Source organism: Meleagris gallopavo, chromosome 7 (assembly GCF_905368555.1).
Source record: "Meleagris gallopavo chromosome 7, MGAL_WU_HG_1.1, whole genome shotgun sequence".
In the NCBI taxonomy this organism is placed as follows: Eukaryota; Metazoa; Chordata; class Aves; order Galliformes; family Phasianidae; genus Meleagris; species Meleagris gallopavo.
The window spans coordinates 7,102,104-7,118,707 of NC_139410.1; the positions used below are offsets into that span (position 1 = coordinate 7,102,104).

At 40.7% G+C, this 16,604-nt stretch overlaps 1 protein-coding gene across 5 annotated transcripts in view; it reads right to left on the reverse strand.

Moving 5' to 3' along the window:
- AGAP1 (ArfGAP with GTPase domain, ankyrin repeat and PH domain 1) overlaps positions 1–16,604 on the reverse strand; it is a 290,576-nt gene that overhangs the window by 177,064 nt on the left and 96,908 nt on the right. For all 5 annotated transcript variants that reach the window (XM_010713236.4, XM_085228640.1, XM_085228638.1 and 2 more), the window contains exons 4-6: positions 15,780–15,865; positions 13,036–13,177; positions 10,850–10,984 (exon numbers count right to left, since the gene is read on the reverse strand). In XM_010713236.4, coding sequence (XP_010711538.1) covers positions 10,850–10,984; positions 13,036–13,177; positions 15,780–15,865 — 363 coding nt within the window. The remainder of the gene's footprint in view (positions 1–10,849; positions 10,985–13,035; positions 13,178–15,779; positions 15,866–16,604) is intronic.

The following is a 16,604-nucleotide window of genomic DNA, read 5'->3' on the forward strand; positions in this document are numbered from 1 at the left end:
TCCTGTTACCAAAACCTTGCCACGTAAGCCCAGCACACTGCTGTAACTGAAACATCAACAAACTCGCATTTCATCAGATGAACAAAAATGATCTGCTTCTGCTGATTGTTTCACAAGAAAAACTCTGCTTGAGCAAAGCATGCTGTGCGAAGTTAAGGTACCCAGCAGCATACCTACTTAGAGTGCTGTATTTTAGCTTAATATTTCATGTTTTTAATAACTGTCTTCAATAAAAACAAATTTATTCCACAATAACAGGACAGCAATAATACTGTAAGAGCAAGCACTAACCACAAATGCTTTTCAATGGGAAGCATTAACGTAAGCATCCACTTTTAAAGCCGTTGGGACTGTTATTGTAAAGTCATTCAATTACGGGCTAGGTAACTTTCAGAATTCTTTTACAAGGAGAGCTTGGCACATCATGTACCAGCTGTAGCAAAGAAACAAAAGTATTGGTTTCCTAAACTATTTCGGAGTTAACGTAACAATTATGCAAGTTATTTACTGAATAAAAGCAAACAACCCAGGTGCAAGACCTTTCATTCAGATTTGCTGAACCAGGAGTCACTCCTGGGCCTACTGCTCAGCCTGTCTAGGTCTCTCTGGATGACATCCCATCCCTCAGACATGCTGACCTCACCCCTCAACTTGGGTTTGCTAAGGGCGCACTCGATCCCACTGCCAAAGTCACTGATAAAGATACTAAAGAGCATCGACTTCTGGGGGACACACTTGTCACCGATCTCCATCCAGACATGGAGCCACTGATCACCGCTTTCTGGGTACAATCTCACAACCAGTTCCTCGTCCATTGAACAGTCCACCCATCAAATCCACATCTTTCCAATTTGGAGAGAAGGATGTTGTAGGGGACCACGTCAAAGGCCTTACTGAAGTCCAGGTAGATGGCCTCAATGGTCTTCCCTTGTCCTCTAATGCAGTTATGCCATCACAAAAGGCCGCTAGTTTGGTCAGGCAGGTCATGCCCTTGATGAAGCCACGCTGGTTATCCCACATCATCTCTCTCTCTTCCATGTGCCTTAGCATGGCTTCCAGAAGGATCTACTCCCTGATCCTGAAGTGAAGCTGGCAGGTCAGTAGCTCCCTGGGACATCCTTTTTATCTTAAAAACACATGCAACATGGCCTTTTTTCCGGTCACCAGGTATTTCACCTGACTGCCATGACTTTTCAAACATCACTGAGCATGTCTGGCCACCCACATCAACTATGGGTGTGCTCACCTGTCTAGTACCAAAGCCATAAGATAAAGCACAGTGGTCTGCATTTTCCAAGAAACTTCAGTCACAGTAATTCCAACTGCTGGTATAGCTCAAAAGCCAGTACCTCAGCACCCTACAGAGCTCTACATCTAAACTCATCCTTCGCACCCCAACCATAAGAAATCATGCAGTAAGGAGCTAGAAAACGAGGTGGAACTGAGCAAGGCTCTTTAGAAATGACACAAACATAGGGAAACAGCACAAGTCAAAAGCTTTACTGCATATATTACACTGGCTCACAGACTCACAAAATGGCAAGGGTTGGAAGGGACCCCAAGGATCATGAATCTCCAAACCCCCTGCCACATGCAGGGCCACCAACCTCCACATTTAATACTAGACCAGGCCTCCGAGGGCCCCATCCAACCTGGCCTTGAACACCTCCAGGGATGCACGGGGCATCCACAACCTCTCTGGGCAGCTGTTCCAGCACCTTACCACTCTCTATGTAAAGAACTTCTCAAGAGATCTTAAAGTTGTAACTTATTACACACAAACACAACTCTCTCATCCTATTAAATTGATCTTATAACTGGAGATTCAAATAGTTTTCAAGAACTACAGGGCTATTTCATAATGCAAGTTAAAAGGATGCATACCTACACCCACATGAATTCTAAACTATGAAACACTGTTTCAGTTATAATTAAGTTCCACTATAATGAGTGAGCTCAGTGCTAATTTTTATGCAATATTTTAAATCAAATTCCCATTAAAATAAATATAAAATTGCAATTTAATGCTACCTTTGATATTTTTGTGATACTTTCACTGAAATTCACGTTTCCACTTCAGCTCTCAGAGTAACCGCTCTTGTTTTATCAGGAATAAAAACACAGTCACCTAAATAAGGCTCAGCATTTAATCTCTCTAATCAATACCAATGCATACATTTTTTATTTACATAGGTAACTATGATTCACACTGCATCTCTCTTATTCCTAACTTTGATGCAAATCTCTGTCTCTGAAGATTAGGTAAGCAAATATGCCAATAAATCTGCTAGACAATCTGGAAAGCATCTGGCATCTAAGGAAATTAAAAAATAAACTTAAGTTTTACTCACTACACAAACTGTGTTGCAAGCAGAAGCATATGGCTTGAAGATTTATTAAGGCAAACACAAATACGACCTTTTGCCTTAAATTTTTTGCTTTCAAAGTTAAATATATCGTTACTAAGACGGCTTCTAAACTCTCAGACGAAACAACACCTCACCAGAATCAATGCCACCAATCCAAACTGAGATATAAAGCCATATGCTCCATACCAAAGGCTAATGACTTTATTTGCTTTGTGGCTGTTATGCACATTCAGCTGTCAAAGTCAGCAGTCCAGAGCACAGGCATCATGCAGCACCTAGCATCAATCTCACAAAACATGCCTTTGCACTTTGCCCCCCGCACCCCTTGGCACTTTAATCATTTGCTAACTGTTACAATAAGGTTGTATTAAAAATTTAAACTGCCCTACTTAACGCAATTTACCTTCAAAGGTCCATTTCCAGAGAATGAATTCAAATGATATAAATGTCGAACACTCGATCAGATTTATTGCGCCGAAGAATATTTCTCTTGATACAGATCTGACGAGTGAAGGCTAATGGCTTTAGTTTTATTACTTTCTAAGCACATAATGGGAAAATTTAGACATTTTCACAAGACCAAGCTTAGGCAAGAAGGGTACATTTACAAAGTGACAGCACAGAAGCACACTGTGCCATCTCTTTAGAGACGACCGGCTCAACGGCATCGTTAATAGAGATTAACACTTACTATTTATCCAGATGTTGCTTGCCCAGCAGTTAAGGCTGTGAGCCTCTCTGCTGACCAGAGGGTCCATCGGCCTGTGACACTACTGACTGCAGCCACATCTCCATACTGAGTTACGGCCAAAAGGCATGATCCCATAGAGGATATATTTTGGGAAAAGACAACTGATTTCAAGTTCAGATTGTAAAATAAGGAACAAATAATACTTCTATATGTGCAAATTAATCAGTTCCTACAGGCAGCTAAGTTATCTAAGCACTGACAAACTGTTACAAAAAAAAAAAAAAAAAAAAAAAAAAAAAAAAAAAAAAACTTCCAGCCTTTCACCTCTCCATTACAACCACACTTTTCATAAACATGAAGAGTGCTTACAAAATACCATGTAGCAGAGAGTTTTAAATGCTATATTTTTATTTATTTATTTTTAATTGAAAGACAGCTGGGAGTCCTCAGGTTTCAATTACTGTCTAGATACTTACCCAATCAGTCACCAAGTGCTATAAATTTCCTGTATTTCTCATTAGTTGCGCTATTGCTCAGCTTAAATATAAACATACATTTCTGTGAGACTGTAAATTATGAAGCCTAAGACACAAGCAACCGTACCAGTCATCAGAAGAGACATAAATGATGGGAGCAAGTCAATTGTACCTATGCTAAACTGAAGCTGATTTACTCCTCAGTTATAATTATCTTTTCAATACACAAGTATCACCAACAGAGGCATCATCACCTGCATGCTCCCAACTCCTGGAGCTTGCATATGCAGACTTGAAGCCAATAACGATCAGCGCCTTTACTAATACTAAAAAAGTTTTTTGCCCAAAATCCAATCTTCTATGGAAAAAATTTCTCAGCATCTGCCAATCACATTCCTTCAATAACTGCAGATAGGCAAGGGGCTTTGAAGCTCTACGTTCAGAATGGTTTTAGTAGCAATGAAAACCATTTTCAGCCTATTCAAAGGGCACAGCCCAGAAAGTACTGAACAGAGCAGCAACCTGTGTGCCCAGATACCTCAAGGTGTGCTACACTGACAATGAAAAGAACACATTTACGTGTTTAATTAGCAAAATGCTGTTGGTGTAGGAAAAGACACAAAAGAGATTGATATAAGCCCAAGGAGGTTGTGGATGCCCCAATCCCTGGACGCATTCAAGGCCAAGCTGGATGTGGCTCTGGGCAGCCTGGTCTGCTGGTTGGTGACCCTGCACACAGCAGGGCATTGGAACTGGATGAGCACTGTGGTCCTTTTCAATCCAGGCCATTCTAGGATTCTGTATGATAAGCAAACAGCACTCGTGTATGGAACATTCTTTCAGCAATTTTCGCACTGTCACAGAATCATAGAGTCACCAAAGCTGGAAATGACCTCCAAGATCACCCAGTCCAACCAACTGTCCACCTCAGTGCAACATCTAAACGTTTCTTGAACACGCTCTGTCCCAAGAATCCAGGTGCCACGGAAGATCTGTATCACAAGTCTCCTCCTGCAACACCACAGCTTGCCACTGCAAGCCATCCCATCAAATCAAACACTAATTTCAAGACTGAATTTAGAGGCAAGCAGTCTTGAGAATTCTCCTTTTGTACAACAAGAAACAAACACGTAGCTTTACAATCTGGCAGCAGTGCTGGTGCTCTCTGGCATAGGCAATTCAGAAAGACTGATGCCACAATCATTGTGCCTTACTACATACACACACCACCCCCATGTATTCATTCAGGCTTTTAAATTCTGACTACACATGTGCTCAGCCCAGAGAAGCAAAGTTTCAATAGGATTTGCATATGCATACGGATTAGTTGAAAGGGAATGATTTGCAATGCATTTCAGAAATCGCCTTTGAAGAACAATCAATGCTAATAACAAACTTTGAAGTTTAAAATGTTTACTACACAACAGAAAACATTACAAAGGGATGTTGATTACACAAGTTTGAAATGTTTGATTGCTCTGACAAAATCGCCCCTTTATCACAAGAGAAGAAAAAAAAAAGTACTATCGCTACAATAAGTGCTACTAAGTGAGATAAATATACAAGCAGGGATAGACAAAAGCTATAGAAACTAAGAGCCATATTAATACACTATTGGCATTTTGACAGATTTTTGTGGTTTTGCAACTGAGATGAAAGAGCCTCAGCACGCTACATGCTAGAAACAATGAATACATCAGATTCTTTGAGAGATCCCAGCAGCCTGCCCAGGCGTGGTGCTGCCTTTGCTGACAAAGCTGACAGTTCTGCCCTGGGCACTGATGGCATTCCCGGGTGTCCTGTGGGTGTACTGCATCAGAGTCATTTTGTACCAGCTAAATTTACAGCTAAATCCACCAAAGTTAAAACTAATGACCAAGGGACAACGTACAGAGTCAAGGTGTACAGAATACCAGGTGTAAGATGGCAGAAAAGGTGTTAATACACTGCCTTAACATTTGTTAGTACTAATCTAAGGAAAAGAAGCAGTTGATCACTATCAGATGAGAAGTGATAGTTAACAAAAACTGAGAGCAGAAGATGCAGTCATTTCTTCGGATGCGCTTATACAATGCAACCCCTTCCTCTGAACAATGGCACTCCTGCAGATTAACCCACATCAGCACACTTAACTGAAATTTCAAACTGAAAGTTTGAAGCTACAGCTGGAATATAGAATCACAGAATCAGAATCACAGAAGCACAAGGTTGGAAAAGACCCACAGGATCACCCAGTCCAACCATCCACCCATCAGACATTACTGACACATACAGTTGTTTTTAAACATGTGCTGGAGGACAAGTTAATATGGACGGACAAGAAGAAAAGTCCCAATTTGTGCATGGCACTCAGTGGATAAGCAAATGAGACAGAACAGATCCAGGAACAAAATAGCAAAGATTGAAACACAGCTGTAGCCAAACAGGAATTTTCAAACTTTCTCCTGCTTTCAGAATTTGCATTCATGTCATTTTTTTGTGTTAATGGAAAACAGCCCTGATCTGTTTGCAGACGTTACACGAACCTGCTTGTACCATTTTATATGTCAAATAAAATTTACATGAACCTATAAAACACACTGTTTATGCCTCTCACCCTCAGGTCTATTGCCAATAAAAAGCAATTGACCACCAAACAACCATCATGCTTCCTGCCCCAGAACTTCTTCTCATATTTGCATTAAAGTATATAAAACTAGTGGACCAGTCCTCGATCTTCAGTAATAGAAACCCTGTTCTTTCATTCTTTAATGAAATATACCAACATTGTTTCCATTTAGAGAAGAATGATCTTGCGGTGAACTAAGTCCATTTATTCTACCTACTGCACAGCATCATAACTCTGCATCACCACTGCATCTAAGGCTTCAAGTAACATGTCTTACTGCACATATTTGAGTTTAAAAAAAAAAAAAAAAAGCCATATATATGTGCCCAATAAAATTAAGCACATGAGAAGTTTTTCAGAGGTTGCTGTTTACTCCATATAACCTAATGCATGACACACTGCAGCTGAAAACTAATCTTCTCTGGAACTTTATTAGCAATACAAATTACAGTTGCACTGTTGAACTGTAAAGTCCCATTTCTGTGAAAGGATAAAAGAATCCCCACAAATCACAAAACCATGACATGCTGCTGGCATTTTTAAATCAGGATGCACACGAGGCCTGCTAGAATAAGGAATAAAGAATAACTGAAGTTCGGAGACTTCGAACAGTAAAAGTTGAAATTTCAGTGACATTCAAATTTAAGAGTAAGCCTACAAACATTGCTCAGCAATAGCAGAAACAAGGCTGATGGCACAAGGTTTCTGCTGTTCTGCAAACAGTGAACACACGTGAAAGCAAGAAAAAACCTCAAAGTTTTAATAGGCTGATCCAGTCTATCTTTGACAATCCAACTAATGAGTAATCAGAGCTGCTCGTCACTTCTGATGCCAAGCTGCAGCCATAAGCACTCTGCAGAAAGGTCACAGCTGTATGTTCCTGAAATCAGAGTAATTACAGAAGCCAGAGGACCTGCTCCCATGCTCTGCACAGCACTTAGGGTGCACACAGCTCCAGAACTGAAGCACCCCCAGGGCCGTATCGAGTGTACGAGTGAATACTGCCTCTTCCTAAAAATCTGTCAGCCTCATAGGACTCGGGCTTTACTTACCTCCCATTAGACTGATTAACGTTTCTTAATGAAAATACATCCATAAAAACCGACTTGTTAATACTGATCACAAGCGACAGCCGTTCCCCACAACCCAGGCCTGCAAGGATTAATTTGTCATCTTCCATCCTGTAATGGAGAATTTCTACTTCAAGGTACACCTTCCAGGCACAGCTGTTCCACAAAGCGGTGCGAACACTAGTTGGCTGCAGAATATCCCAAGCACAGGACTTGGAAATGAAATACCTGATAATGTTTATAAGCAGACGTACCATTTAAATATTAGCTTAATTTGCAGATAAAATAGGTAATAAACAGCTGCACAATACCAATAATGGTCCCAATATTGAAGCAGCACTGGCCTGCTTCAGACTGCACATTGGCATAGTATGACAATTCCTGCCCCATATTAAGAGATTTGGGAGTTATAATGCAAGTGTGACTATCTGGCAGATTGTCAGCATCTTGCAGTGCTGTAGTAATAAGACAAAGCAATGTGAAAGATCCCCACGTTGAAACTTCATGCTAAAAAGGAACTATTTTCCACTTTCATCACTCGCAAGTGGATAAATAGAAACTGCTAAGCTTCAGTAACAGACTCAATATTGAACTGAAATCACATTTGCCTTTCCCTCTGTAACGTAAGAGAGCTGCATAGCACGTAATTAAATGGGTCAAAAAAAGCTGAACATGAACCAGGGAAAGCCATGCAATTATGAATACATCATGAACAAAAATAAAAGCAATTCTTATGCATTAATGGTACATCAAGCTAATTCAAGAAGGCTAAAGTCATTAAAAAGGCATCCTGGGGCAGTACAGTCATTGCTGTATTGCGCTGACAAGAAATATTAAAATAATCATTTCCAATGTCATTGATAAAATCTGTTTTGATAAGCAGGAAAAACCCCTAATTCTTAACGAGGCAATCTGAAGCAAGATCAAATACTAATCAGACCCATCTTTAAAGCTTAATTTTCCCATCCAACAATGTCAAGTTCCAAACACAAGAGCTACAAGCACATTGCTGAGCTGAAATTCTCAATTTCTCTTTGTTTTAAGAGTGAAATTCAAAGCCTGCTCGTGCAGCTCCAACTTCAAACAGCATCAGAGATGAGACCTAAATGGGACAATGCTAAAGGCTACAAAGACCCCTCTGAAATGTTCCAAATTCTCCTGACTTTAGAATTCAAACTCTTAAAAGAACACTGCATACATCTCAAATAACTAAGAACAAACATCCTGACAAATCCTCTTAGAGAGAAGTTTACTTTAACTAGAAATTATAAAAAGGTTTTGGACACTCAAAGTTCAGTAGTCACAGATTTAACACCCTACCAGCAATTCAAACTTCCTCAACAATAGAAGCTGGAATTGGGGTTGGCAGTGTTGGATGTATGGTCATTACAAGCCTCGACTGTACGTGTCAATCACAGCTGACACAAATCATTGCACAGCGTTGGACTTGACTAAAATAGGACTCAAATTATGCAAAACAAGACACTAAAGCTAAAATGAATAAATCAAAACCAATCTCTCCCATTTCATCTGCTACACCACCAATATTCAATAGAAAAGCATCTACTACCATCAGTAAGTTCATCAAAACTGTGAGCCAGCAATATTAGTGGGCCCTTGGCAGATGAAATGCCCTTACAGAGCTACCAAAGCAAACACCTTGGAGCACTCCAACCCTGAGCATGAGCTAACCTGGAACTGTAATACAAAGCGATTAAATCCTAAACCCAAATTCCAAGAGCAAATGAATATCCATCCAGACACAAGCAAAGTGTGGAAATAACTCCAATACACAGAATGTACTTTTCCTAATATGGTAGCTCCATGTCTTCATACAGCCACGTTTGTGGGAGATGATATGCAGGCACTATTAATAAAGTGATCAACAGCTCTTTCTTTCTCAGCTACGAGCAAACAAAGCAAAACAAACCTAGAAGCCTGTCCTGTCCATACTAATGGCCTGATGAGGAGGAGGCCTGATTCCTTTAGACTAAAAGGAAGAATAGGCATTCCAGTGTAACACCAGCTTCCTAGAAGATAAGATGGTAAGCAGAACCCAGCAGGGCACCAGACTGGCTGCACAAAGAACCACTAGGAGCTAAAACTTTGCCTAACTGCTGTGCCACCTCCGCACGGGCAGGTAATGCCTGTGAACATACAAGTTTGAAACAAAACTGGAGGATGTGTGTAAAACTGGCATACATTTCAGGATGCTAGCTCTTATTTTCTATTGAATAAACAACTTATTCTCACTAGTCAAAGGCTGAGATAAACAGCAGTAATGATCAGGAATTAGATTTGGCCCCAGACGTGTCTGACAACTGTGGCACATCTCTATAGAAGCATTCTTAATTCCATCAGTAGGTAAACATTAACTTATAGTTTGATTTCATGTCAGTGGCATAGAACTTGGAATTTCTTCAACAGGCTTGTTGATTCTCTCTACTTACTAGTGAAATTTAGCAGAGACACAAATAAGCTCCCTAAAACCTTACAAATCTATCACTTCACCTTTTCCCAAAGATAGTTCTCTCTCAAAAGCTCCTCGAGAAAGAAAAAAAAAGTACAATGTACACTCTGAATATGTCAATAAAAATTTAACTATAGCTAGCACTCAAAAATAAATATACTAACAAAAAATCCCAAATGAATTTCTGAAACTCATATTCAGTACAGAAATTTTTGGCAGTGAAAACAGTAATTCCTGCAAGCAGTTCAACAGAAAGCAGCAAGCAAATTACAGCTACAGCTTTAAATAGTCTTCTCTGAGATCCTGCCAGCAGGCTGGCTACATACACTCTTATTTGGACTTAAGCATGGCATTATTTTCCATTTAAAAATTAGAATGTTTTGTATCTTTTTTCATAAGTCATCTTGGCAGGTATAGAACATCTCTGTGCTCGGATACACACTGATGTGACACTCATAAAGCTGCAGGTCTTTGTAGGCAAACAACAACTAAACAGAGCAACACCTCCAGAACCAACGACTTTGGAGAAGCAGTTCAACGTAATTAAGGTTTCTAAATGCAGAACCAATATGCTCAGATACAACACTATCATCACTAGAACAGAAAGCAATAAAGACACATGGCTGAATTTCCACTAGAGGGTGCACTAATTTCACATATGAAAGACTAAGCATAGTTTCTCCAGCCACAGCTCTGCCACTAAGTTAACTGTCCAAAACAGTTACTTGTTACTCCTTTTTTAGATGGCATGCAACGAGACCTTTCACGAGACGAACTACAACATGGCCACTCTTCACCTGTTAAATTGCCTTTAAGCAGCCAATTTTACTTCTAAACACCTACACAAAACTGCCAGCTTTAAATACTCCAAGAATGCCACACATTATTTCTAATGACTATTGGGCTCCTATCAATTTTCTTGGTTTACTTCTGATTTCTAGATCATGGAAGACACAATTTACAACTACTTATCTAAAATGCTCTTAGTGTCTCCGTGAGCACTAAATCAAAGCAAAGAAAACTTTGCTGAAATCAAACGAGCACCAAAGCAAGCAGAAAAACAAGGCTGAATTAAGAAGCTCAAAATGCTTGAGACTAAAAGAGTTATTAGTCAACAATTAGTCAACCACACCGTGTGATATGGATGAGAAAAAGTCATCCTTACCATCTTGAAAGACTCTCTCCACGTTGAGTCCATAGGTAGCACAGGTTTCGTAGTAAGTGCATCTCTTGAGGTCGTTTGATAATTTCCTTGCTCTGGCATCATCTATGACACGTGGGTTACTGGAACTTATAGCATCTGCAGCAACAGGAGTAGAAGATAAATAGATTTTAGTATAACTTGAAAACTGTCTCATAATTATCACTGCCAATACAGTTGAATTACAATAAACATAACTTCCAAAATTTTTTTTAGAAAACAGAGGACATCAATCTAATTTTATATTTTGTTACTAAAATCCACACCTTAGTGATGGATTCTAAAAACTATAAGTTACCTTGAATATATCTGGATCACCAGTTCAAAAAAAACCAACACACTCATGCAAAAGGACATGAGGTTCGAAATAAAACATGCTTAGAAAAACAAGTGGCTGGTAAATATAAACACCCCAAATGATTTTTAAGCCTCCTAAAACACCAACACTGGCTTACAAGTAAACTTCACCTGGAGTGTGAAGCATGAAACATCTCATGTTTGTAAGAACAAAATGCTTTCAGCAGGGAATCAATGGAATGGAAGGAAGAAGCAGTACCATGCAGTACTGTAACACCTAGGAAGAGTGTTAGATTTGCACATACACAGACACGGTGTTCTTCAAACACTAACAAACAGCTGGGGAAATCTACGAAGTGATCATACAATCAAATCTTAACTGCAGACTTCTTTTCTTAGGCAGCAGAGGGCGCTAACAACATTTAAGCAGAAATTAACTGAGAACCACCAACTTTGCAAAGCAAACGCTGGGCTGAGCTGCAGCCTGGGCTGATTACTCCGGGAGAGCCCTCATTTCAAAGATCATTTCAAACACAAAGCTGGTATCAAACGGATCAATTCCAGAATCAAACTCTGCACAGTTTGATGGTCAGTGTAGCCACAAGGCTTTGTTTTATTCTCATGCTTATTCCACTTATTCCACATACCAGCAGTATTTCCATTTTCAGTCACATTTTAAAATTCCCTTTGCATCAGTGCTGCAACAAAAAATGATCTTTGTAAACCAAATACATTTTGGGTTGAAAGGAGACCTTTAAGACCTGCTATAGGTAGGGACACCTCCTTCTAGACCAGGTTGCTCACAGCTCCATCCTGCCTGGCCTGCAACGCTCCCAGGGAAGAGGGTATCCACAACCTCACTGGGCAACCTGTTCCAGTGTCTCACCACCCTCACCATATAGAATTTCTTCCTGATATCCAGTCTCAATTTCCCCTCTTCCAGTTTAAAGCCATTTTCCCTTGTCCTGCTGCTCCCTGCCCTTATAAAAAGTCCCTCCCCAGCTTTCCTGTAGGAGGAACTGGAAGGCCGCTGTAAGATGAAAGACCTCGCCCCCAGGTGACAGAAATGTGTTGGAAAAATATCTCAGCTTCCCCTTCCTATTTTTCAGCTCCAGTTTCAGGACCATGTGGCTCTCTAGAGCCGTTCATTTCTGCTTTTGTCTGTAATTTCTGCTGTCCTAGGAATTTTTTTGTACCTACTTCCCTTTTCGTGTTTTCATCATCTGTTTCCACCCTAAGGCCTTGTTGCTCTTCTTCCTTCTTTGCTCCCCACACTTCCCCTTGCTTCCTGCAGCAGTGTTGGTTTCACAGCTCTGCAGGCATACAGCTGAAAGCGAATCACTGACTGTAAGATGGACAAGAAGAAAGCTAAGAAAGCAATGAAAAGCTTCAGCAGCACTAAAAGGGAAGAGGCCCAAAATCAAAATTGCATCACACAGCAAGCAATGCTTCACTATGAAGGAACTCAAAAAACAACTTGTGCTACACTCCCAAAACAGCAGCTATCTGAACTGAGCCATCTGAAGCACAGCACCTATATGCAGGAAGTCCTATTTGATCAGAATTTATTGCAGGACACCCACAAGACTAGATACAGAGACCTACTGCATCCCAAGGGCACCACATGGCCATTTGCCTCCCCTTTTAAACCAGCCCCTGCAGTGCCAAAGCCCTGTTGCAAGCCAGCCAAGGAAAGCTAGATGTCAGCAAGTCACCTTGCTGACTACCTGTCAGCTTAACACAAGCTCTCATGATCAGACGAGTGGGGCAGCACTGATGGAAAAGGATAGGGCATGGCACTACCAGCTTGGAACAGTCTACATGTGTTTGCATGTAATAAGGAATGCACTTACCCTGTGTTCCCACCAGTACCATTGGAATTTCACTAGTGTTACGATAGTTAGCCATACGGCTGTAGTAGTGGTAAACAGTCTGGAAGCTAACTTCATCTTCCAAGCTGAAGACAAATATAACAGCATCCACCCACATGGCAAACTGCAGAATGAAAATGGAAAAGGTATACTGAGAGCAATGCAGTGAAAAGAGGAAAAAAACCCAACTCTTATCTTACATAGTGGGAAATTGGAAATAGAAAAATGCAGTGACTACAACCAAGTCTTAAAAAAAAAATGTGGTGCAGTATTTAAAAGATGATGAGTCAACGTTCATCACAACTTGCAAAAATATGCAAGTATCTGGGATGCACAAAGATTTTCCCTGATGCTCACAAGTGAACCACTTGTTCACTGGTATATCACACTGTGTATCACAACTGCTACCAGTGCACACTGATTTTCATTAACAGAAAGATAACATCACAGTCTCAGTTTTCTGTATTTGTGAATTATATCTCCCTAAGCACCTGACTGCCCCATGGAGCGTGTTATTTTCCCTGCTCTGTGCTTGGCATGCTTGCATGCTTGTGTTTCTGTGGGCAAACATGGCTGTGGATTTACAAGCAATGCTAATAATTCTCACATCTCTATGTCCAAAAATATTAATTTCAGCCCTCCAATTACTCTCCATAGAGACCCATGAACTGGACAACCAGTACCGGTTGTCTCATTCAGCTTTATGTGAGAAAGCCAACTGCTCTCTCCTGGCATCAGAACCCCACTAGAAGACATGCACACACAGCCCAAGGTGCTGGGTTAGTGACCATGCAAGTTTCAGCTTACAGGTGAAGTAAGACAATCTAGACACATTTAACATAGCAGTAAGTGTGTACAGCACAGAAAAGAAACTTCAGCTTACCTCACTGCCTTTATTTTTCCCTAAGTGATTCCATTCCTACCCAAATTTAGACCAACGGAAACAAGTTTTAGCCAGCAGTACTCATGCCTCTTATTACATTGCTACTACAACATGCCAGTTAGGTTAGGGACAGACTGAGCATACAGAGAGCTGCAAGCAGATTCATTTGGGAAATGTTTATGTACATTTAGCAAGGTTTCTGGGTTTGTAAGCACTTACTTCAGCACTAACAGCTCATGCAGGTTTTTCCTGCTCTGCTGACTGCAGTTCAGCTCTTTACTTACTGAGGACAAAATTCTATCCCAATTATCCACAGAATGATACTGTACCGTTGCAAAATGCAGAACCTTAAGGCTAAAATAACTAGCCCTGTCTAAATTATAAGGGAAGATTGAGATGTAAACATTTTTCTCCAGATAATGTTCCACTTCTGTTATAAATATTCAGTAGCCCAGAGGTAAACTTTCTATGGTAGGAATTAATAAGGAGATTAAAGATATTAAATATATGTGCAACTTGAAATTATGCCCATGACACAATAAAGAGAACTGACAAGAAAAACGTGTCTTCTGAAAAGCACACCAGCACTAAGACCTCAGGCCTTTCATTACTTCTCTGAAGAGCCACAGCGGGAATTAAACACCCCAATTTACCTAGCAGGGATCAAAGGCAACGCTGTGTCTGCTCATGAGTCTGCAAACAGTTCAGATACACTCTGGGAAACCAATTCTCCAGGTACCAAAATGTCTGTTAGATGGCTGTGTGTATTTACACAATCGCAGTATTAATTTTTTTGTCTTTTTTAATGAGTGAATGTTCTCTGAGCATCAAGGCCTGGCAATCGCTGTGTACGTCAGCCAAATTATTCACGGGCTAAAACAGAGAACTTCATTGAGGCTGCAGATGTGTGAGCCACACTTCCTTCCAGGATGTCCCTTCTGGTCTCCGTTTCCCATATCTCCTTTCTCCTCTCTTTTGCCCAGACACTTTCCCCCACGCTCCCATCCTCCTGTAGTTCATCAGCAACAGTGGAGCTCTGAAATCCAAGCTGCTGCCGCTGGCATGGCTCCCATTCAGCTGTTTGGCAGTGGTGCAGCTCCTGCTGCTGAGCTGCTACTGAACAGCTGAGTAAAGCAAGGCCCGCACAGACTGTGCACTTGAGAAACCCTGCTGGTCCTACCTAAGAAAAGGTAGGGGGAGAGCTGGAGGATGACTGAAGGCAAGGATGCTGCCTGCAGCCAGGTGGGCAGAAACTTATCTGGTTTCAGAATCACACAAGCAATAAGCAAAGACTTTGTTACAATAGCACAGCAGTGCTAGGGACACAAACCCACAGCTGCCTTCTTCTGACGAGCCAGCTGCCTTCCATAGGGCAAGGAGGTGACACAATATGCAGAAACCAGGTAAAAACCTGAGAACTCAACAGTGACCCAGAACGTGGAAAAGTGAGTCTTACAGTGGCTCAGGGAGGAAAATGTGGAAGCAGTAAGGAATACAGATTTGTACAAAAGTATGAATGCTACTGAGTATGCACCTGTTTTATCTGTCTTTAATGAATATTTATTCTGAATGAGAATCTAAAAATTGAAATGAAATTTTGTGCAACCATAGGTTAGGTATTCAGTATAACTTACCCATATTACTACAGAATTTCACACTATTCTTAAAATCACAAGTATTTTGTAAACAGAGTACTTTTCACCCGAGAACAACATAAGCATTTTAGCAGCAGAAAGATGAGCAGGACCCAGGAAAGAACAAAGCAAAGCAAATTCTCTTATAGGAAACGGTACCATTTAGAAGAAATGGGAAGCCACAATGAAGCTCCATGTGCAATGCTCACCTGTGCCTCTGGAGGGCCACCTTCATCTCTAATCAGCAGCAGATAGCTCTGTCCATCAACTACTATCTCTTTCTTGAATCTCCCACCTGTTACACAAAGCAGCTCATTACAGAAGAGAAAAGGTATGAGAACAAAACAGAAAAAGGCTTCGCTTGTGGAAAAAGGATGTCTAAGTCGTGTGCTTTAAGGATAATGGGGAAAGAAAGCCAAAACTGCATTATAAACATTAACTCTCACGTTAGATGTGCTTGTTTTTGATACAGCCAGGTAAAAGAAAGTAGTCTTTTTTATGTAACTGTGAGAAATGCATCTCCAAAAAGGGCAAATCCGTCACGGTTGTATGCAGAAAGATCATCCATTAGCATTCCAATAAGTTTCCCATAGGTCTTAACTTTTCCTCAAGAGAAGCCCAGTTCTTACAGTACACACACAGTGTTATGAAAATGGTACTTCTACTGTCACAAATCACAGTTAGGGGAAAATAGTAGACACATGTTAGACAAAAAGCTACAATGGTGGTACCTGATAGAGACGTACTATCTAACAGAGAATGATGCGCTCCTTCCTAGCAGGGTTTGGGGTTTCTGGTGTGCCCGAGCCTAAGCCAGGATTAGCAAGCTTAGGGTGCTTCAGGATCTGGGTTGCATTCTGATTCCTGACAGGACTCAGGTCACCCACTATGCCACAAAGGTCCTCCACGCTTAACTCTGCCCAGCTGTCGTACTTCTGAACTTACCAGGCTAAGGTAAAACATATCTACTATGATAAAATTATTTCCTCACTCTCACTTTATAATTGGAGTTACCTTCACATTTCAATTCTATT